This window comes from Moschus berezovskii, chromosome 15, assembly GCF_049115385.1.
Source record: "Moschus berezovskii isolate FMDL1 chromosome 15, NW_MosBer_1.0, whole genome shotgun sequence".
NCBI lineage: Eukaryota > Metazoa > Chordata > Mammalia > Artiodactyla > Moschidae > Moschus > Moschus berezovskii.
The window spans coordinates 5545402-5568973 of NC_142474.1; the positions used below are offsets into that span (position 1 = coordinate 5545402).

The following is a 23572-nucleotide window of genomic DNA, read 5'->3' on the forward strand; positions in this document are numbered from 1 at the left end:
TCTTCACATCCACATAAGGGTTTCTCAGACCACTTATGATAGAGGAGTCAACTCCTTGAATTTAACATTTGCAAATATGTCTCCTGGGCCTTTGCACATGTCACTCCCACTACCCGCTTCTCATCGTTCAGGTCTCTGTTGAAATGTGGCTTTCATAAGAGGCCTGACCACTCCTTCCCTGGTTTATTTCCTATCCTACTATAGTTAGGTTCTTCCCTATTTGTTTACTTGCTTCCTGCCTCCAACTAAAACGTAAGCCCATGAGAGCAGGAGCTTGCTTCTTCAGGAGCTTGCTTCTCTCCACAGCACCTATTAAAGTGTCTGGCACATAGTAGATGCCTAGTAAATATTTGATTGAGTGAATTAGTGAATGAATGAGTGAATGTTTTCCCTGCCACCTTTATATACATGTATATATATGCCCCCGAATCCTTTAACCGCCCTGCTTCAAGCCCCATCTGACCTGGGAGCATTGATCTTAGAAGCAAGACATATGGCCTGGGTTCAAATTCTGACTCAGTTACTTAAGGGCTGAGTTTATATAAATGTCTTAACCCCTCTCGCCCTCATTTTTCACTTTAACCCAAACCTCACAGAGGAAAATGCCCAGGGCAAGATAAGTGCTTTTAAACAATATTATAAATTTGCATCTATTTGCTTATTTTTATTGAAGTATAGTTAACTTACAATACGGTGTTAGTTTCAGGTGTACAGCATAGTGACTCAGGTTTTGGGGTTTTGGTGTGTTGTTTTTCGTTTTTTCTTCAGATTACATTGTATTATAGATTATGACAATAGGCGCACTTTTAAAGCTTTCTTTTCGTCACACCCTTCCAAGTCTGATCACCCTTGCCCTTCTCACCAAGCACCGCAATACCTGCCTCGCACCAGAGCCTGGAGGGCCTTGCAGGTTGCTGGGCCCTCACGCACGCAAATGTTTCCTCGCTCTGATGCTAGGAGGGATTGGGGGCGGGAGGAGACGGGGACGACAGAGAATGAGATGGCTGGATGGCATCACCGAGTCGATGGACATGAGTTTGGGTGAGCTCGGGGAGTTGGTGATGGACAGGGAGAACTGGCGTGCTGTGGTTCATGGGGTCGCAGAGAGTCGGACACGACTGTACGACTGAACTGAACTGAAACGCGCAGGAAAAAAAAACAAAAAACCTGCCAGGCAACGGGGCAGCGGCCCGCGGAGCAGGCGTCAGTGAGGCGTCCGCGCCTGCGCACGCGCCTGCGCAGAGGAGCCCGGGGCCGGCGGGGGGTGAAGAAGGGGCCGGCCTTTGAGCGACAGCGACGCAAGATGGCAGCCACCACGGGCTCGGGTGAGCGGGGGCGCCGGGCCCAGCCGGCCGAGGGGGCATGGGCTTGGGCCGGGGGCCGGAGACCCGCACAGGCCCCTGTTGCGGGGCCAGGGCCTCTGCAGGGCCGCCGTCCGCCGGGTCCCGCGGCGGCGACGCGGGCGGCCTGAGCGGGGAGGAGGAGCAGGCGGTGGCCGGAAGCACGGGCGGGGGCCTGAGGGGCCTGTGGGCGGCGCGGTGAGGCCGAGGCTCCCCCGGGCGGCGTGCGGGCCCTGCGGAGAGGAAGGGCCCGGCCCCGCGGCGCTGCAGAATGGCCGGAGCAGGCGAGGGGCGAGCCCGGGGCCACTCCGGAGGAGTCGGGGGCTGGCGGCTCCTTAGACGAGATCGAGGGGTCCCCTAGAGGACGAGGAGGCGCCCCCAGAGAGATGGAAGCCCTTTATTGGATGCTGGGTGTCTGAGCGGGGGGAGGAGCCTTGGGGATGTCCGTTTGGCCCTGACTTCAGAGAAGCCCCTGAGGAAGAATGAGGGAAGAAAACGGGATCCTGAGGGGTGACTGATAGGATGCCCCGTTGGTTAAGGGCATGATCCGTGTAAGTTTGGGAGATTGGGTTAGCTGAGAAAATGTTGACGCTGATTAGAAAGGGGGCGTCTTGGGATGGCAGTTTTTGCGGTGGGGGAGCTGGGATTAAGGGCGTCTCCACAGGATACGTGAGAAGGGGAGAGGGATTTCTCAGATTCCAGAGGGATTTGGTTGGAGCAGCTGAAAGTGCAGTGACCCCATCATAACCAGGCCCCTATTTGAGGAGATAGATGTTAGGTTTCAGGAGGCGAGCTCTGAGTAGGGCGGTCGGTGGAAGCTTGCGAACCTGGGTGAAGAACAGATGAGTTGGGAGCCCTGGAGGTGTCTCTTAGGGGAAGGGTCTCTGAGGGAAGCCCCATGCAGTGAGTGAGACCGGGAATCAGGTTTCAGAGATGTTCTTCTTAGAGAAGAAACATCTCTTACTTGGTTGAGGGATGCATACCTTAGGAGTGTCTCATATGGAGACTGCCTCTCTTCCACTCTTTCAGGTATTGGTAACATATGGGGGTTCAGGTCAGAAGTTCCCCAGTGGCTGGATGGTCATGGGGAGAGGAATAAATGAAGTGGGAACTGGAGAAGAAAGTCGAGATGCAAGAGGGTTGAGGGGGCTGCACTCTGGGCCAGGGGGAGTTCTTCCAGACTCTGGTAGATAAAGGGAAGCAGCATTTATTTTGCATTCCCTGCTCTGTACTCCCCTAGGATGCTCCAGAGGATCAAATCCTGAAGGAATCTGTTTCAGAGTGAACATTCACAGTTGGGGATAAGGGGATGGACTCAAGTGGCCTTCTGGAGGAGACAGGGTGATGATTGTTTGGGGAGGGTCCCCCAGAGGGGCCAGTGAGACAAGAGAGTCAGATTCTGGAAGTGCAGGATTTGGGAGTGACAGAGCGTCTCCCTTTTGGCAAGCAGGGTGTCCCCTGAGGTGTCTGGCCGTGAAATTGGCCAGAGAAATCCTCCCAAATGAGGTGACCATGGGCAGCCTCTGATGGAGGAAGCAAACAGGACCACCGGGCTGGGTACTGAAATCGCCCAGCTGTGTAAGGCCGTAGCAGCACTGTTAGGAGAGGTGGGTGACCTGAAGTGAGCAGGGTGAGGGAGACTGTCTTTCCCGCATGTTACGTCTCTAGCATCCTGAGGGGCCATCTTTGTCGGGTTGTTCGAGTGGGCGTGGAAGGAGTTGGACGCCGGAGGTCTGACCACAGTCACCCACCACAAGCTGTCGTTTACACTGAAAGCCATGGGGTCTTCCTGAAGGATAGAGGAAACCACACCTCCCTTTCCTGGATTTAGATTCAATTGGAACAGTGCTGAGTCAATTCAGTTACCAAGAGACTGCCATGGACATTCTCAGAAGAGAGGGGCTGAGTCAGGCCAGACTGCCATGAGGCTCCTCTCAGCGGAGTAACACCCCGGCCAGGTTCCTGTGAACTGGGGAGGCCGTTCATAAGGCTATGCCCATAGCCACTCAGCTCCTTGGCAGTGACTAGAGATTGGCTATCTATAATCCGGTTTAACAGCTACTTAATTCTAACTTCTTGAGATTCTGCCAGTTGAAGAGTGCTTCATAAATGCTGTGGTCATCAGATAAAACATCGTCAGCTGCTGTCTAGTGGCATACAAGAGCACTTGGCATGGTTTAGGTAACAGGGAACAGGTTTTGAGATGCCCTGGAACTGGACTTCCCAGAATTCCTCTGTCTGTGTGTTCAACAGATGTTTGTTAAGAATTTGCTCTGCCCCTTGATGGAGAGTGAACAGGGTGGACATAGCCCCTGTCCTCGAAGAGCTTCTGTTCTAGTCCATTAAAGGAATACATAAATATGTAAGATTTCAGATAGCAGTAAACGCTGTGAAGGAAATTGATGTGCTGTCCGGAGAGGTGGTCAGGGAAGGCTTCTCCAAGAGCAGGCATTTGAACGGAAGCAGATGATGGAAGGTGTGTGTCACAGGCCAGGGCTGGGGGACAGTGATTGGAAAGGCCTTGTGGCAGGAACCCGCTTGGCAGGTTGAAAGAACCAAAGATCTCAGTGTGCAAGGGAGGCCTGTTAAAGAGATGGGTTAGAGAAAGATGGCTTTGGTTTTTATTCAGTGTGAAAGGAAGCCATTGAACGAGCACCTGGTCTGAAGCAGGCATTCAGTAAATATTTGGTGAATGAATGAATGAGGGTCTTAAAAAGAGAAGAATGACAAGATCTGACCTCTGCTCCCAGGCAGTGAGAGGAGTGTAGAGTGCTAAGTGGGAAGCAGAAGGATCATATTGCTATGACTTGGGGCAGACTGCTGGGTTAAACTGAATAAGTGTACAGGCCCCTCTGCTTTCTAACCCTGAGAAGTCTTTCAGGTGTGCTCAGGGGCCCTGAGGCCTTCGCTCAGCAGGTTTAGAACAAGCTTCTTGATTAATCTGTGTCCCTGGGTCCCAGGAAACAGCTGTGAAGCCTTTGAGTTCCTGTAAGGGCTGAACTTAGTTTTTTGTGGTCACTGCTTTCAACACTTGGTGACAACACCTTTCTACCTCTTTTGCTTCTGCAGTGTGTATTTTCTGCATAGATCTTAGAGGGTGGAACTGTGAAAAACCCACCAGAATCCTCAGGATGCTCGTGTTCTGACAGGTTACTTCCTCCTGCCTTGACCAAGATTGCAGGGCCTCAAAGAGTAGCCCTTGGCAGCCAGGTCTTTTCTCTGACCCAGCATCCCACAGGCTACCGTGACAGTTAACCACAAGCATAGTGCCAGAAGAGTAAGCCTGTTACATTTTAAATCCACATGTGTTGGAGCGGCCTCATACACACAGCCCTCTTACAAACATGTCACCACATGGGCGGTGGAGGTTACGGTCTTCCGTTCCGTTCAAGAGTGTTCCCAGAAAGCTGGAGCTGGCAGATGAGAACCTGTAGTCTCTTAGCTGGTCTTCCCTTGTGTCTCACTGTGAGCATCTTCTTGTGCCAGTTGTAGGTAAGTGCCTTTTGTCCGACAGGGACTCTGCTTTCAAGAGAACGTCACGTGGTGCTCAGCTGAAGAAATACCAGTCTGCCCCAGTGATGGAAGGAAACGCTGTGTTGGGCCAGAACAACCTATGGTTCCTCTTAGGGATTGCCAGGGTGTGATGGCCATGATTTCCCCCTTCACAGGAACTTTAAAACCACCCTCTTCCCCCGACTGTATTCTCTTTCTCTCACCCTCACTCAAGTCTCTTAATTCTGAAAGTCCCCAGGGAAGTACAGAGCAGCACATTCGGTGACAGAGACGGTAAAACTATTACTTCTGCATTGCACATAGTGGTTTAGAGGCTTCCTCATACTTTGACTTACCTGTTACATCATCTCATTCAACTCTCCACAACCCGGCGTGCTCTCCAGGGGAGGTGTTAGTCCCACAGTATTCCTGAGGGAGATTGGTGGCTGGCCCAGGCATGGTGACACTCAAGGTTAGAGCTAAGGGTTCCTTTCCCAACTTACTCCAGCACCTTCAGAAGGAGATGGAAAGGCGTGGATTTGGCCGTGTGCTCTTCCTTGGTCTTGGCGTGTTTAATCTTGGTGAGAATGGGCTTTAATAAGAAGTTAGTACCACCTGTAGCAGGAACTCTTCATCGTATCCCTGACCACTTCTTACCCCATTCTGGGTTGTGTGCTGTCTGATGAGAGGGAAGGCCACTGCTTGCTCTAGCTTATCCTTCACACTCAATAACTCACACTCATTGGGCTTCAGGCCCTGTGATGTCATGTACAAAGTCTGTCAGTGCTTGTCTTCAGTTACATGCAGGACTTTCAGACTTCTTTTTAAATGGCACTTCTAGGGCTAACTATGTGCTGGATACTATATTAAATATATCATCTTGTTTTTGACAGTAGCTCTTTGAAGCAGGCATCTGTTGTGAAGATGAGGAAACTGAGGCCCAGAGAGGAGAAGTGGCTTGCCTGAAGCCCAGAGCCAGCGGCTTGGGAACCAGGGCTGTGGCAGCTCTGCTCCAGGGCATACACTTTGGCCATAGTAGCATTTTTCCAGCCCCCGCTGCCTGTTCTCCAGCTGGGCATCTCAAGTTCCTTCAGCCGTTGGCAGGTCTGTGGACATTCCTGCCTCGGCGGATTCGTTCCTTCATGGGTGGATAATAATAACACTGAGTAGGGTTCTTTGCTCATTGTCACGTTCACCCTGTGCAAATCCGTAGGTGTAACCCCAGAACAGACGCCAGATCCTCCTCCTCTCTCAGCATTATGGCTACCAAGACAGTGGTTCCTGCCAGAACCACCTTTCTTTCACCTCGAAGACAGCAAAGACCTCCTGCTTGCAGTCGTGCGTTTTTCCAGTCCATTCTCTATCGAGGAAGTAGAACAACCTCTCACGGACGAGAAGACAGAAACTGCCACTCCCAGCAGAAAGCCCTTCAGGCTGTTCTTAGAGTAAAATCCGTCTCTTCCACGGCCCTCAAGGCCCGCCGTGGTCTTGGCCTTGCCTGCCGTGACCTGGCGTAATCCAGTACCTCTGCTTCTGCCCTTCCGGTTTGGGAAGCTTGGCCTGCACGTGACTGCCTGCTTCTCCCCCTTTAGGTCTCAACTCTCCAGAAAGGCTGTCCTTCCCACCCTTTTCAGCCTAGTCTTCTCCTTCATCACAGCTCAGTTCTGTTCTCTTCTTAACCTTGTGTGCAGGTTTCTCTGTTTGTTTGGGAGGGTTTTTTCTAGGCGTGTTTTCTGGGACTCTCCAGTGGGACAGGACTCCGCCTTGCTCTTTGCCTTGTCCCACTCCTGTGTGGTCCCTGGTAAGTAGGAGGCGCTCAGCAGACACTTGAGTGTCGCGGTGAACCAACCCAGAAGGACAGAAGCGAAAGTGCCTGTTCAGCCTTTCAGAAGGGAAAGCTCTTGCCCTGATTAGTTGGTCCTTACAGAGGGACTTTAGCATTAACTCGGTCCTCTCCTTCCCTAATGTCCTGAGACACTTACCACACCTTATTCTATGTCTCCACCCCTTTCAGAGAAAATATGCTCTTTGGCCTTCGTCACCCTCGCAGCAGAGGAACATGAGGTCTTGCATTTTGTCACCAGCTGTTTGTTGTCACATCGTCTGGACTCTAAAGGATGATAGAAGGAGGGATATTTCTTCCCCTCGATGAGTGATTCTCAAACTGGAACACGTTAGAATCCCCTGGAGGGCTGGTTAGGTTGCTGGGCTCTAGCCTCAGTTTTTGATTGGATAATTCTGTGCTGTAGTGTAGTGTTCCGGTGTCTGGCCTGAGAATTCACACCTCTAGTGGGTTCGCAGGTGACGTGAAGGCTGCAGGTCTGGGGACTGTACTTGGAGAATCATTGCTGCAGAGGAGGAGAGAAGAAATATCCTCTTCTGGACAGTAGGCACCCAGACTTCACTTGCTGGTTGCTCAGAAGTGAAAGTTACCTGCCCCCTCACTTTATGTCAGGAACGTTTGATCCGGGTGCTTCACCTTCCAGGCGTCCTAATTTTCCAGATGGTAGCACCACCAAACTCCTAGCTCAGTTCGCTGTCTTCCCTGAATGGGCAACCAAGTCAGTTTCAGCTAGTAGCTTTCTCTCCAGAGAGACCTGTGAGGCGCTGCTATTTTAAATCAAAACCCAGGCCAGGCTGGGGTTTTTCAGGGTTGACCTGCTGAGATACCGGCCACTTTGTGGCAGTGATTTTCCCAAAAAGACATTTGAAAGGCTTCAAAATTCTTTTTGTACCACAAATACGTTAATATGTTGCTGTGATTCACATTACTGTGTTAAATGTTTTACTAGGACATGGTGTAAAACTCTATCAAATATTCATGCTTTTATAACCTGGTTGTCATCTTTTCTTTGTGATATCCTGCAGCTGCTGACTTTTCAGTTTATATTTAGCCAAGCAAATAACTGGCTGACTTTTAATACTGACACAGATCCAGGAAAAATCCTTCTGGAAAGAAGAATTCTGAAGTAACAGTAACAAATGTTTTCTTTTTATAAATCTTGGATTCCTGTGTTATTTTAGCACCTTGATAGTTATCTTAACATTTTCATAGTTAACCTTTGAATAGTTACAGTTTATTAAGATTAACAAGAGTCCATTTTTACATACTCTTGTAAAGGTATTGTCTCTTGAAGCTGTTTCTTCAGCTGCCTTGTAGGTGAAATTTTAGGCAATTTTAGAAATTTTAGGAATCTTAAAATTGAGGTTAATTCAGTGGATTGGGTGCCAGAGGAAGAAAACATGTTAGGGTGTTACTCAGTTTTTCTAACCTGTTAATACTTCTGGTTTTTGACATATATGGATTTAATTTTTAATATATTCACTGAAGTCTTTTGTTTCACGTATCATGATTTTGAACCTATTCTCTCCCATTGGGATGGGATGACGTCCTCCTGTGACTGATACACACACAGGGTCTGTAGGATCTATGACAAGTATTTGGATTTTTATCCCTGGAGTAGCCCCTGAGGTTCTAGAAGAAGGGTGTGGTCAGGCCATTCAGAGCTAAATGCTCTTGCTTTGTAGAAAATATCGGTGTATTAACTTTGTAAGCAGTTTCTAAATGGTTTGAAATATCAGTAACATGCTTTCATATATATTTAATGAAGCAAAGTTCAATTTGTAATGAAGAATCCCCGACTTGTGTGGTCTGGGGAGAGAAACAGTTTTCCGTTTTTTTAAAAAAAAAAGGTTCTCTAAAAGTCTTGATCACACTTTTATTAAAAAATAAAACTACTTATCAAATTTAATTACCTCAAAATAAAGAACCTTTGTTATCTCAGTTATATAGGATCAGTATTCAGCATTTTGGCCACAGGAGAGCATATTAGAGGTTATAACAGGAAAGGAAGAGGTACTGCCTTTTCTTCAGTCAGGAAGCATTAGTTGAGTACCATTACATGCCAGGGAACACACCAGATCCTGGGGAGGTAGAGTTGAGTGAGTCACAACTCTTAATTTGAGAAGCTGCGAGAGTGAGTCAGACAATAAAAAAGAAAAAATGAAATTTAAAGAAAAAGAACAGGTCCAGCACAGTCATTGTGTGAGGGACCATGGGGTGCGGCGTGAGGCTCTAGGAGGCCCTCTGCAGACTGCCCAGCTCCCCACTGAAGACTGGTTTCTTCTTCATGTCCTCACATTCAGAATTTAACATGCAGCTTTCCTGGGTGATTTAAAATCCATACCAGTCCCTTGGATAATCTTCATAATATTAGACTCCCTTTTAATAGTGCTGTGAATGTTTCCCTGCCATGTTTCTAAGATAAACCAGAGTTAGAATTTTGTGACACTGAGCATTATTCATTCTCAAACAAAATCCATAGCTAACGCCCAGCCATCCATTCACTCATTCAGCAGGCATTTGAGTGCAGGCTTTTTCAGAGCACTCTTGACATATTGGAAATTCAGTAGGGGACAAAACAGAAGTTTTCCTCTCAGGGAATTTATGTTCAGATGGGAGAGACAGACAATAAACAACTAATGCAGTGGAAATGAATACTGTACATTTAAAATGTCAAGCGGTAATGATGCTGTGAAGAAAAATGAAGCATGATAAGAGAATGGGAAGTGAGACTTTAGATGAAGAAGAAGGGAGCCCGCCACCATGCCCAGCTCTGGGACAGAGAATTCTGGGGTGAGCGAACATCAAGTGCAAAAGCAACATCAGATGGCCTGTTGACAAAGCTCAGGGAGGCTGGTGTGGCCAGAGGAGGGTGAGGAGCAAGGGATGGGAGGCAGGAAATGATGTTGGGGAAGTTGGCAGGTTTCTGTGGGTGAGCTCAGGAATTTGGGGCTAGTTGGAAGGAGCAGCCGGTGGAGGGTGGTGAGAGGGAGCCATGGCATCTAACTTGCCTTTAAAGGGCTCGCTGTGGAGAACAGCCTGTAGACAGGCCAGGGAGACCGAGAAACCAGCCAGGAAGCTGAGGTGGCGTGCACCACAGTGGTTGTGGTCCAAAAGGTGAAGATGGTCGTGTTGGGGATACATTTGTTTTTTTTTTTTTTTTCCAAAAACACTTTTAGGAATCTTTACTTAAAAACAACCTTATCTTAAAATGGAGTAACTTTGGTTTTACGAGCAGCAAGCAAAGTACAGAAGCAAAAATGCATTACAGGAGCATTAAGTTCTACATTAGGTCACAGCGTCTAATCTGAAATCACACCCATAATATCATTTTTCAGGATATCTGGGAAATAGTTATTTCCCAGGATATCTGAACCATAGCTACTCTATTTTGACTTTTAATTGTAAAAAAAAAATTTTTTTTTTAATAGCCAAAGCAGATTTCACCATTAATGACGTCAGTATTTTTCTAGGTATGAGAAGATGCAAGAGTTGGAACTCATAAAACCTTTTTCTGAAAAGATCTAACTATCTTAAAGCCTGTTCTGCCAGTTTTTTTTTTTCAGAGCACAGAGTGCCTCATTCCTGATTTTCACCCTGAACTTCTTTCAGGGGGTGTTGAAGGTCAGCAGTTTGCAATGGTCATGATGTAATCTTTGTAGAGGCAGCTGGCAAGGACCAACTTCCAGTCAGCAGGGTCCCTTCATAGCCACATATCTGACCATGTGACACCATTTCATGGCCATTGTGTCCCGCGGTGCTGGGAAGGCTCATTCCCAGGTCTAGGGAAGTGATGGGCCACTCAGTGTGCTAAAATTGGACCAGGCCTTGCAAGTAACAAAAGTCTCTGGACCACTGTCTTACTAGCCGCCTGGTCCAGGAAAATATTTCCTCTTGTTGCTTTTGCCCATACCCAGAGTCACATTATTACAATTATTGATCTCATATGGAACTGTCAGTTCAGCATTATATCACAGGCTCAGTGAAACAAGTAACATAGAAAATAATATAGCCATCAGTTCAGTCGCTTAGTTGTGTCCGACTCTTTGCGACCCCATGAACCACAGCACGCCAGGCCTCCCTGTCCATCACCAACTCCCGGAGCTCACTCAAACTCATGTCCATTGAGTCGGTGATGCCATCCAGCCATCTCATTCTCTGCTGTCCCTAGAAACTAACCTAGAGTGTCCTTTTTAATAACTTACTTAAATCTTTTAGCAGTATCATGTAACAAGGAACTGTCTCAGCAGTGAGTCTTAGTAAACACTGCTGCTGCTGCGTCACTTCAGTCGTGTCTGACTCTGTGTGACCCCATAGACAGAAGCCCACCAGGGTCCCCCGTCCCTGGGATTCTGCAGGCAAGAACACTGGAGTGGGTTGCCATTTCCTTCTCCAGTGTGTGAAACTGAAAAGTGAAAGTGAAGTCGCTCAGTCATGTCCGACCCTTAGCGACCCCACGGACTGCAGCCTACCAGGCTCCTCCATCCATGGGATTTTCTAGGCAAGAGTACTGGAGTGGCTTGCTGTTGCCTTCTCCGTTGGGGATACACTTGGAATTGGGTTAGATATGGGGCATATGGGAAAGATTTCTTACCGTAACTCCAGGGTTTCTAGTCTGAGAGATCTGTACCATACACTGAGATCAAGGGGTGGGTAGTTTTTGGTTTTTGAGGAGTGCAAGGGAGTTTTGTTTGGAATTAAGTTGGAGAGGCCTGTTAGGCATCTAAATGGAGATGTCTGGCAGGCAGTTAATTAGAAATATACATTCAGTTTAGTCGCTTAGTCATGTCTGACTCTTTGCGACCTCATGAACTGCAGCACGCCAGGCCTCCCTGCCCATCACCAACTCCTGGAGATCACCCAATCCCAAATCCGTTGAGTCAGTGATGCCATCTAACCATCTGATCCTTTGTTTTCCCCTTCTCCTCCTGCCCTCAATCTTTCCCAGCGTCAGGGTCTTTTCAGATGAGTCAGCTCTTCGCATCAGGTGGCCAAAGTATTGGAGTTTCAGCTTCAACATCAGTCCTTCCAACGAACACCCAGGACTGAACTCCTTTAGGATGGACTGGTTGGATCTCCTTGCCGTCCAAGGGACTCTCAAGAGTCTTCTCCAACACCACAGTGCAAAAGCATCAATTCTTCGGCTCTCAGCTTTCTTCACAGTCCAACTCTCACGTCCATACATGACCACTGGAAAAACCATAGCCTTGACTAGACGGACCTTTGTTGGCAAAGTAATGTCTCTGCCTTTTGATATGCTGTCTAGGTTGGTCATAACTTTCCTTCCAAGGAGTAAGCGTCTTTTAATTTCATGGCTGCAGTCACCATCTGCAGTGATTTTGGAGCCCAGAAAAATAAAGTCAGCAACTGTTTCCCCATCTATCTGCCATGAAATGATGGGACCAGATGCCATGATCTTAGTTTTCTGAAAGTTGAGCTTTAAGTCAACTTTTTCATTCTCTTCTTTCACTTTCATCAAGAGGCTTTTGAGTTCCTCTTCACTTTCTGCCATAAGGATGGTATCATCTGCATATCTGAGGTTATTGATACTTCTCCCGGCAATCTTGATTCCAGCTTGTACTTCTTCCAGCCCAGCATTCCTCATAATGTACTCTGCATATAAGTTAAATCAGCAGGGTGACAATATACCACTTTGACGTACTCCTTTTCCTATTTGGAACCAGTCTGTTGTTCCATGTCCAGTTCTAACTGTTGCTTCCTGACCTGCATACAGGTTTCTCAAGAGGCAGGTCAGGTGGTCTGGGATTCCCATCTCTTTCAGAATTTTCCACAGTTTATTGTGATCCACATGGTCAAAAGCTTTGGCTAAGTCAATAAAGCAGAAATAGATGTTTTTCTGGAACTCTCTTGCTTTTTTGATGACCCAGTGGATGTTGGCAATTTGATCTCTGGTTCCTCTGTCTTTTCTAAAACCAGCTTGAACATCTGGAATTTCACAGTTCACGTATTGCTGAAGCCTGGCTTGGAGAATTTTAAGCATTACTTTACTAGTGTGTGAGATGAGTGCAGTAGCTGGAGCATTCTTTGGCATGGCCTTCCTTTGGAATTGGAATGAAAACTGACCTTTTCCAGTCCTGTGGCCACTGCTGAGTTTTCCATATTTGCTGGCACATTGAGTGCAGCACTTTCACAGCATCATCTTTTAGGATTTGAAATAGCTCAACTGGAATTCCATTACCTCCACTAACTTTGTTCGTAGTGATGCGTCCTAAGGCCCACTTGACCTCACGTTCCAGATGTCTGGTTCTAGGTGAGTGATCACATCATCATGATTATCTTGGTCGTGAAGATCTTTTTTGTACAGTTCTGTGTATTCTTGCCACCTCTTCTTATTGGAGAGTTATTAGCATCCTTGGCCTGGGTAAGATCACTTGGGGAGTCAAGTAGACAGAAAAACAGCGGTCAGTGAGCTGTGCGCTGAGGCCTGACAGCCAGTGGCGGGAGGTCACGGCAGTGAGGCTCCTCAGCACGTAAGGTTGCAGAGAGAGCCCGAGGCTTAGGGAGGAGTCACAGGACCAGCCGTGGGCGCTGCTGGCGCTCCAGGTCGGGAGGTGGGGACTGAGCGTCCGTCACAGGGCTTGGCTAGGGTCCTGGCGCCCCTGGGAGCAGTTTGGGTGAGTGGCTCGCTAGAGAAGCTTGAGTGGAGTAGGTGCAGGTCAGGTGAAAAATTGCAGACAAGGAGTCAAGACAGCCCTCTTGAGGTTTTTTGCTAAAAACGAACAAAGAAATGAGCTAGTAGCTAGAAGGGGATATGGGATCAAGGGAGGGTTTTTATACTCTGATGGTGTGCTGATGAAGGGGATTCAGTCTCCGTGCCCGGTATAGCACCAGGTGCTGTATAGATTTTAGCTCATTGATTCTTCCTCACCTCCCGTAGAAGCAAGGTGCATCAGGACCCCTGTTTTGCTGAGGGTCAAGGTAACTTGCACAGTCCCTCAGCTGGATTGTTAGAAAGTGGCGGGCTGTGGACTTGAGCCTAGGACGGTGCTCTTAATCCTCTGCTGAGGGATTGTAGAGTTTTCTCTAAAGTTGCGTCCCGATTCTTGCTTGTGGGTGGTAACTTCGCCATTACTCTGACCAGCCTTTTCAAAATAGAGTGGTCGACCAGATGCTTTACATTTGTGATTCTACTTCCATGGCTTCCCTGACGGCTCAGATGGTAAAGAATCTGCCCCCTTTGCAGGAGACCCCGGTTCGATCCCTGGGTTGGGAAGATCCCCTGGAGTAGGAAATGGCAACCTACTCCAGTATGCTTGCCTGGAGAATTCCATGGACAGAGGAGCTTGGCAGGCTACAGTCCATGGGTTCACAAAGAGTCGGACAAGACTGAACGACTAACACTTTATTTTTTTCACTTTTCATGGCATCGAAAGATAATTTATGGGAGTATACACATATAATGGGCTTCCCCGATGGCTCGGCGGAAAAGAACCTGCCTTCAGTACAGGAGACACGGGTTCAATCCCTGGGTCGGGGAGACATATAGGGAAGCATGGGTTGACTTTGTGTTTATCTTTTATAAAATGGATTGTGCATACCTTTTTATTCTTTGCTCAGATTTTTTTTTAATTTTCAACAAATATTCATCTAAAGCCTACCACGTGAAGGCCAGTTGTTTTAATATCTCTCTATAAAAATGAGAAGCACCACCATAGTCATGCAAATTAATATGTGCTTCCTTAAATCTCTTAACATCCCACCTACCTCAGCCTGTAAGTTGTTTGATAACCTGTTCTGTTGTCACAGTATTTGCTCCAAGCAGATGCTTCTGCCTTTGTATCCTGAGATGTTCAGAGTAACACATCCCTAACCTGGCCTCTAATCCTTCAGCACATCCTGAACATTACCTGGGAGATTTACCTTATCTCTTGCCCTGCTCAGAGCCTTTTGCAGCTCCCCACTAATTACCTTCAGGATAAAGTCCAGTTCCTCTTAGAAACACAGCCCCACCTGTTTAGGTTTCATCATATTCCGAAGGGTCTATGACCCTCTCACAGGTTAAAAAAACACTGTCTTACAATTATATTTCTCTTGTATGTTTTAATAGTTTTGTTTTATTGGACTTGTGTGTGTCTTGTTTCCATAGTGAGACTTCATACTCTGATTGGGCGGCTCCTGTTTTTCTTTCTTTCATAGCCCTTGCCTAGTGTAAGATGCTGCTGCTAAGTCACTTCAGTCGTGTCCGACTCTGTGTGACCCCATAGACGGAAGCCCACCAGGCTCCCCCGTTCCTGGGATTCTCCAGGCAAGAACACTGGAGTGGGCTGCCATTTCCTTCTCCAAGTGTAGAATGAGTGTTTGGTAATTACTGTATGAAAAGTGTGTGTACGTATATATTACTGACAAGTTTATGGGTAGGGCAATGTTGAGAAACAGTTAAAAAGCCTTGCCAACTTTCAGAATTGCAGTCCTAAAATGTATGGATTTTGCTTGTGAAGGCTTCCCTGGTGACTCAGAGGTTAAAGTGTCTGCCTGCAATGTGGGAGAACCTGGGTTTGATCCCTGGGTCAGGAAGATCCCCTGGAGAAGACAATGGCAACCCACTCCAGTACTCTTGCCTGGAGAATCCTGTGGACAGAGGAGCCTGGCGGGCTGCAGTCCATGGGGTCGCAAAGAGTCAGACACAACTGAGCAACTTCACTTCACTCACTTGCTTGTGAACGTGGAATGAGCTCAGTTTTAGACACATGAAACATGGAACCCTAGATGGTTCTTTACTAGATCTGTTCAGTCGCTCAGTCGTGTCCGACTCTTTGCGACCCCATGGACTGCAGCACACCAGGTCTCCCTGTCCATCACCAACTCCCAGAGTTTACTCAGACTCATGTCCATTGAGTCAGTGATGCCATCCAACCATCTCATCTTCTGTCATCCCCTTCTCCTCCCGCCTTATAGAGTTCAGTATATCAGCTAATCAGGTACTCATCAGCCACTTATCTTTAAATAGCAGAAAAAGCTAACTGAATTACTGCATACTTTATATGTTTTTTCAGTTCCTGATTTCTGCTGGCTGTTCTTCCCCAGGCTTTTAATCAGTTTTTGAGTGAAAATAAGTTTATGGCTTAGGGAAACTTAAAAGTAACAGCCGTCTTAAAAAGCTGTCCACTTTGTGGACTTAAATTCTTCAAGATTTAGCTAAATGAAGGTTAACTGAGTACGTAACTGCCCAATGCCAGATTACAGCCTTTATCAGTCTTTACTTGCTTCTACCGTTAAAGGGTTTAAAATATCCTCTGAGCTAAACCTCGGGTGTTAAGGCTCAAAGGGATTTTTGAGAACAGTTAAGTGACCTCAGATGTTGCAGAATGGTGGCCCATAAGCAGAATCTGAACCACAGACACTTAGCCAGAGCAAAGCAGTGACTGTCACCTTTGGACAGGACATCTATTCTGCAGTTCACGTCAGTTCTTAACACTTCCTGTTGTTTTGAGCCAGACATTTTAAAGAAATTTGCAAAGCCATACCACTCTTCTGACCAATTTATTTTTGCTCTTTTGGAAAATATAGTTGTCCATTATTTATCTTAACACATAGTGGTTTGTTGTGGTTAGTTATTAAGTGAGTTAAATATTTTTACAATTTCTCAGTTTTAATTTTCTAATTTGATAAATAACAATAGCTATAACCCACATAAACAAAGGCTTTTTGAAATCTTCAGTAATTTTTAAGAGTATAAAAGGGTCTTGAGACCAAAAAAGCTGAGAACTGCTATTCAGATAGAATAAATGCTTAATGTAAATAATCAGTATATATTACAGTTATTCTGATATTTATATGTATATTCCAACTCCTGCTTGGACTAATTCTAGACTGCCTAGTAGATCCTGGCCAATCCAAAGTTTGTCATTTATTAAGCTGTTTTAATGCCTGTTTCATAATTGACTCAAACTGAATCTCCCTGTAATGTCAGTGCGGGAGTGACAGAGGCTGGCTTTGTCCTCTGTGGTGTTCAGTTACTGTTCCAGATGCTGCTGCTGCTGCTAAGTCGCTTCAGTCGTGTCCAACTCTGTGCGACCCCATAGACGGCAGCCGACCAGGCTCCTCTGTCCATGCGATTTTCTAGGCAAGAGTACTGGAGTGGCTTGCCGTTACCTTCTCCGGTTCCAGATGCTAACCTAAAATAAGTTTAACTGCCTCATTTGTTGTTGTTCAGTTGTGTGTGTGGGCTTTGCATGCTTTAAGTAATTGAATGTCTGATCCAGTGGAAATGCTTTGAAGTATAAGATTCTTTACTAATATAATATTTTCCCTACTTCACCAGTAAAAAAAAATGAAGCCTCAGAAAGATATAACTTGAATTCACTACCTGCTTTGAAACTAATAGCAAGGAGCTTGTGATATTTGGTTGAAGATTTCCTAATCAGGGGGATCTCCCTGGCGGTCCAGCAGTTAAGACTCTGCTTCCTCTGCAGGGGGCTCAGGTTCAGTCCCTGGTTGGGAACTAGGATCCCACATGCCGAGTGGTGTAGCCAAAACTGTTTTTTACAAAAAGGATTTCCTAATTAGACCTGGTTGTTAGATGAAGAGGGAACATATACAGCCATAAGGATATTCTTTGCTAAAGTTTACAGGAGGAACAGTACACCTGAAGTAATTAATCCAACCTGACTTTAAAGTTCTGACACCAAAAAATAGTACAATTTTTTTGGAATTTCCCCGCGCTCCAGTGATTAAGATTTAGTGCTTTCTGGGACCTTCCTTGGGTTCAATCTCTAAAGTCCTGCAAACTGGCGCAGCTCCCCCCACCCCCCCAAAAAAAAACGCCCATTTTTTTATCTTGCCAAAGAGAGTAAGTTGAAATAGAGGTCACATGTATAACTTCATTCAGTGATGAAGGGCTTAGGCATGGGAGCTACTGGACTTTGCTGTTGGTCATTTGACTTGAACAGGTTTTGGTAACACTAAAAAACACAGACTACTTACAGAGTTAGTCTCTTAGGGAATGCCTCCCGCTCTCAGGGTATCCTCAGCCCTTACTGCAGTCAGGCGCCATGTAACCAGAGGCCTGGAGGAGGGGAGGGAGCACGGCCCATGTGACTCCCCTGGGGGAGGCATTCGAGGCAGAGCAGATCGCAGGTGCGCTTTGGCTGACATGGTTCCCAAATGTTTTCTTGATCAGATAGCACAATCGTGGTTTGGGGTTTGTTTTAATCATAAAATATAGAAAGGGGGTTGGAGTCACCTATAATTCTTGCACCCAGAGATAATCACTGTCACCATATTAGCCTCTATCCTTTCCAGATCTCTTAAGACGTCACTCAGCGTCTGTATCAGTGTGCTGGGGCTGCCAGAACAGTGCTGCAGACTGGGTTTCTAAAATAATGGAAGTTGAGAATTCTGGAGGCTGGAAACCCAGGATGAGGGTGTCGGCGGGCTCGGTCTCTCTGACCTGCAGGCGGTCGCGTCCTCACGGGTCCTCGTGTGGTCGTTACTCCATGCGGGTCTGCATGCCTGTTGCGCTCCCGGGTCTCCTCTTCTGATAAGGACACCAGGCAGACTGCGCTGGGGCCCACCCGCCTGGCCTCATTTCAGCTTGATCACCTCCTTGAAGGCTGTTTACAGACACAGGCACGTTCTGCAATGCCAGGAGTTAGGGCCCAGTATATGGATTTGAGGGGACGCACTTCGGCCCATCACCCCATCTGTGAGCAGGCACCTCAGATATTTGTCAGTCTTCCTATCAGTACAGCTCCGTGCTGCTGGGATATTCATGTGTATTGTTGCAGGGTTATAAATTAACCAGTAGTAATAGCAGTGGTAATGCACAGTGATCTTTCTCCCTGAGCCAAATTAGTTAGGATTGTTAACGATTTAACTCTTTCTAAACAAAAGGCCAACCAAGGTCCGTCTAGTCAAGGCTATGGTTTTTCCAGTGGTCATGTATGGACGTGAGAGTTGGACTGTGAAGAAAGCTGATCGCCAAAGAATTGATGCTTGTGAACTCTGGTGTTGGAGAAGAATCTTGAGAGTCCCTTGGACTGCAAGGAGATCCAACCAGTCCATCCTAAAGGAGTTCAGTCCTGGGTGTTCATTGGAAGGACTGATGCTGAAGCTCCAATACTTTGGCCACCTCATGTGATGAGTTGACTCACTGGAAAAGACTGATGCTGGGAGGGATTGGGGGCAGGAGGAGAAGGGGACAACAGAGAATGAGATGGCTGGATGGCATCACCAACTCGATGGACATGAGTTTGAGTGAACTCCCGGAGTTGGTGATGGACAGGGAGGCCTGGCATGCTGTGGTTCATGGGGTCGCAAAGAGTCGGACACGACTGAGCAACTGAACTGAACTGAAACAAAAGGCATTGTATTGTCTGGCTTTTTGCTTATAATATCAAAAACCTCCTTCAGTTTTGTGTTTGCTGGAGGAGACTTAATTTTTCAGTGTAGCTGAATAATCCAGTTGGCTGGTCTATGGGTGAAAAATGCTAGTGTTTTCCAAATGGACCATTCAGGAATGTTTTCAGGATTTTTCTGTTTCAAGTACCATCTGTGCTGTTTAATATTTTTCTTCAGTCAGCTGACTCTTTTGCTTATATTTATTTTTAAAAGGAAAATTTTATCATTGTCATAAATGGAAAACTAGTATAATATTACTTGCCCTAAACAAGTTATTCTCAAAAATAAATACATGACTGTAGAGTGACGTAGTATTCACTTAGGTACCATCTTCAAAAAGCTTGGGGGCCATAGACTCTTCTTTCTGTCACACTTCGTAGGCAGCCTGACAACACATGTCACCACTCAGTCCTCTGAATATCAAAACTTGTCGCCCCCTGCACTGCCATCACTTGCAGCCTTCTGCTGGGTCATCGCCAGAGCCTCCTGTTTCCGCCCCAGCTCCCGTCACTGTGTTCTTCACACAGCAGCCAGAGGGGTCCTGTCCTTCCTCTGTTCACAACGCCAGTGTTTTTATTCACAGTCGGAGCCCCTGATTTCCTACTGTTCTTCTATCTCGCTGGCTTGGTTTTAGCTAAATTGGCATCTTTGCTGTTCTTTGACACTCTGGGCAAGGTTGTGCTTCAGGACCTTTGCCCCTGCCTGGAAGACTCTCCCTTCAGCTACCAATAAGTCATGCTCTCTATTTAAAATTGTAACTTCCCCCATCATTACTCTGCTCCAGAACACCACCATCTGTCATATTAATAACTTGCATGTATTTCCTTCTAGAATGTAAGCTCCATGAGGGCAGGCATTTTTGTGCTGTTCACAACTTACTTCCTGGTGCCTGGAAAAGTATCTGCGATCCTCAGATATTTATTCCAGTTGAATTAATAGTAACGTGTTCTGCACTTTGGAAAATACTGAAATATACTGGAAACACCTCCCACAGCTTTGAGTCCCTCCAAGTGGGTCTTTCTTCACAATCATCCGTGAAGTGCTGCTTGGCTCTCAGAGTCTGGCCTTGGGGGCTCAGTAAAGAAAGCTGGTAACTTGCCTGGATCCTGCATTTTTCCCGGAGGAAATAGCCTGAGTGTCAGGGGAGGTGGGGGACAGGGAGGCAGGACTGGTTGGGAGAGCAGCATTCCCATCTGGCCCCAGTACCTAGAGTCTGTTCTGGGAGAGGTGTTTGTGTGTCTGCTTCCCCGAGCTGCTCGCCAGTCTTGGGGAGTTTTAGAAACAGGTGAAGCAGAGAACCTGCTACCCTCCTTTAGCTTTTTCACAAGAGAGAAACCATGAATTAAATATTTGAAAATTTTCATCCATGCTGCCTTCACTTGACTCTTGAGTTGATGAAGGGAACACCATTGTTACATGCTCCGAGTGGTCATTCTGGCAAAGGAGCACACCCTTAGACTCAGAGGTGCAGAACAAGAATAAAGCAAAAGAAATAGCCTCTGTTCTTTCAAGGCACTTTTATTAACACTGTATTTATGGTTTTCATCTCAAGCTCTCGGGCCCAAATTGACAGTTCGACTTGTAAAGCCTTTGTGAAGTTTGTCAGCGCTCCAGGGACGGGGGCGGGGTACTTTCTAGGTTCCGTCACCTAGCCCTGGTTTAGTCGTCACTGCACCGGTAACGAACCCCGTGCCCCTGCCTTCTGGTTGTGCTCGTCAGTACAGATAGCTTCGTAAGCAGCAGGCTGGAGGCGCGGCAACTTACAGCGGTGTTTTGCATGTAAGCATCTTTATTGTCAGGTAGTGATAATGAGCGACTAGCTCTAGGCTTACAAATTCCCCTGGAGTTGCTAGTATCTTGAATCTCTTTCCATTTATTTTAGGAGTAAAAGTCCCTCGCAATTTCCGACTGTTGGAAGAACTCGAAGAAGGCCAGAAAGGAGTAGGAGATGGCACAGTTAGCTGGGGTCTAGAAGATGACGAAGACATGACACTTACAAGATGGACAGGGATGATAATTGGGCCTCCAAGAGTAAGCGTCGAGCTACGGCTATAAATGTCAATGTCTTACATTCACTGTGCCTCCTTTTAAAAACTGTTAGCCTTGTCACGGGAAAAGCTCACCAATGGTGTATTTTCTGAAATGTGGCTATTCTTTTTTGACCAGTTTCAGTTTATATATTTGAACCTCCTCTGATGCTGTTTAATCCCTCTAAATGGTAAGCAAAAACCTGTTCAGCCTCATAGTGTGAATTTACATGACAATGTAGACAGTGAGGTTTGAGGTAATTGTACCTTTAGATGTAGTTTAGAACAGACTCTTGGGCTTATCAAATAACAAGGCTCCAGATACAGCCGACATTCCTGAAGACAGGGTCTGGGTGAACTGTGGAAAGCCTTCTGGGTTGTGGTTTTTATTCATTGTTTCCCAGTCCTGTCGTGTGTCTGTGTCCTGGTTGGTCGGGCCACTCCGCAAAGGGTCATTGCCTGCGTGGTCCGCTCTGGTCTGTTCCAGGCGCCGTTGAGCCCAGAGACCTTTGCACAGAAGACAGAGACGGTGGGGGCGAGGAATGCGGCCTCTCCTAAGCTGTGTGATCGGCAGGAGTACCCAGCCTTCGTAATGCCAGCCAGCATTTTTTATGGCATGTAGTCAACTCCCCAGAAACACCCTTTAATTCTCACAAGAGCTCATTGTTGGGATGCTCTTGTTGTGTAGGTGCATTCCATTTTACAGAAGAAGCCAACTTGGAGAAGTCTGCACAGAGTCACTTAGCTGATAATTCCCAAACCAGGTCTCACTCCAGAGCTTGTATTCCTAACTACCAGCCTATATCGTCTCCTTCCTATTTATATTTTGAGTTTTCAGCTGTTCCCATTATAGAATTATCTAGTGTTAAGTAATAATTTGATGTGGAAGTGAAGAGATAGATTCCAGTAATGTGACACTCGTTTCAAACAAGCTGTAGGAGATTTTAAGCATGGCAGGCCCTTTCCTGTGTCTGCTTGTGCTTGAGGATAGTCAGTCATTCTGTTCGTCTCGTGCAAGGCTCTGCGCTAGTTCTGGGAGGTAGAAAGACACGTGGGGTGTGCCCCTGGCTGAGAAAGGAAGAGTGTGGGACTCGCTCAGTGTTAGGACAGTCTGTTGTTCATCTTAGATTGTCATAGATGCTCAGGGTGAATGACTGGCCTTGCCATTTACTTTTCTGAGTCATTTTTATGACCCTATAGTTTTGTTTGTGGAGGGTGGGGGTGGTTAAAAAAAGTGCAATCTGTTTTTACTCATTTCTTGATCTTTTTTTTTTTAATCTATGAAAATCAGGATTTTCTGAATCTTATAAGTACTAGGGAAAACCTGATGCAGAAGGCTTTTGTCTTCACATAGATCATTTCTTGCTGTCTCTGAAAGCCCTTTGTGTAGTGATGGTTTCCTTCACTGCGTTTCATCTCTTCTTAAGAATGGTTTAGGTTTTTTGAAAATGAAAACTATTCTTCTCTCCTCTTTACTCTCCATAACACCTAGAAACAATTCAGAATGAGGTGGTAGTTCAATAGATTTGTTAATGAACAGACCGATTTTCAGACTTTAACGTAGTAAGGATGAACCAGTGTACAACACTGAACACGCTAAATTATGCCACGATTGAGTGTGTTGGGCGAACACACTCAGCAGCACCACTGAGTCATATACTTACACAAACACGTGAACAAATAAAATGAACACTCAGTTCTGTTAGAAATACGCTATTCCATCTAACACTTTAGATTACCCTGAATTTCAGTTGACTTCTTTGCAAAGGAAGCTGTTAGTGAGTAGCTATAATGTGCAAGGTACATCCCATATATCCGTTACATCTTTTTTTTGTTTTTAATTGAGACATAATTCACAATGGAGAATTCACTTACCATAGAATATACTTTTAAAGTGTTCGATCATATTCAGCATTGTGCAACTATTCTTAACTTGAGGGCATGTTCATTAGCCAAGAGAGAAACTCCATGCCCGTCGGCAGGCACTCCCATTCTGCCCTCTGCCCTCGCGTTCCTCGCCCTTGACACATCACTGATTTTCTGTCTCTATGAGTTTGCCAATTCTGACATTTAATGTAATTGGAATCAATATGTGGCCTTTTGTGACTGGCTTTTACTTATCATGATCTTTCAAGGTTCATCCGTGTTATAGCATTTACCAGTAGTTCTTTCCTTTTTGTGGCTGAATGATATTCTTTTTTAATGGATATACCATGTTTTGTTTATCCGTTAATTGATGGACATTTGAATTTTTTCACTTTTCCCTATTATGAATAATACTGCTATGAATATTTGTGTATAGGCTTTTATGGGGTTAGATGTTTTCCACTTCTCTTAAGTATATACATAGGAGTGGAATTGTTAGATCATATGATAACTTTGTTTAGCGTTTTAAACAACTATTTTCCGAAGTAGCTGCACCATCTTACACTCCTGCCAGCAGTGCATGAGGGTAGGCGTCTCTGTCCATCTTCACCAATTCTTATTATCGTCTCTTTCTACTCTTAGAG

General features: G+C 46.2%; 1 protein-coding gene across 3 annotated transcripts in view; it reads left to right on the forward strand.

The window, feature by feature from the left end:
• Positions 1-1214: 1214 nt before the first annotated feature.
• UBE2V1 (ubiquitin conjugating enzyme E2 V1) overlaps positions 1215-23572 on the forward strand; it is a 30331-nt gene continuing 7973 nt past the window's right edge. The window contains exons 1-2 of one of the 3 annotated variants that reach the window (XM_055393422.2): positions 1215-1325; positions 20918-21066. In XM_055393422.2, coding sequence (XP_055249397.1) covers positions 1304-1325; positions 20918-21066 — 171 coding nt within the window. In that variant the 5' untranslated portion in view covers positions 1215-1303. Of the gene's footprint in view, positions 1326-1866; positions 1892-20917; positions 21067-23572 lie in introns of those variants that run through there. The other 2 variants (XM_088843684.1, XM_088843685.1) reach the window with 2 other exon arrangements.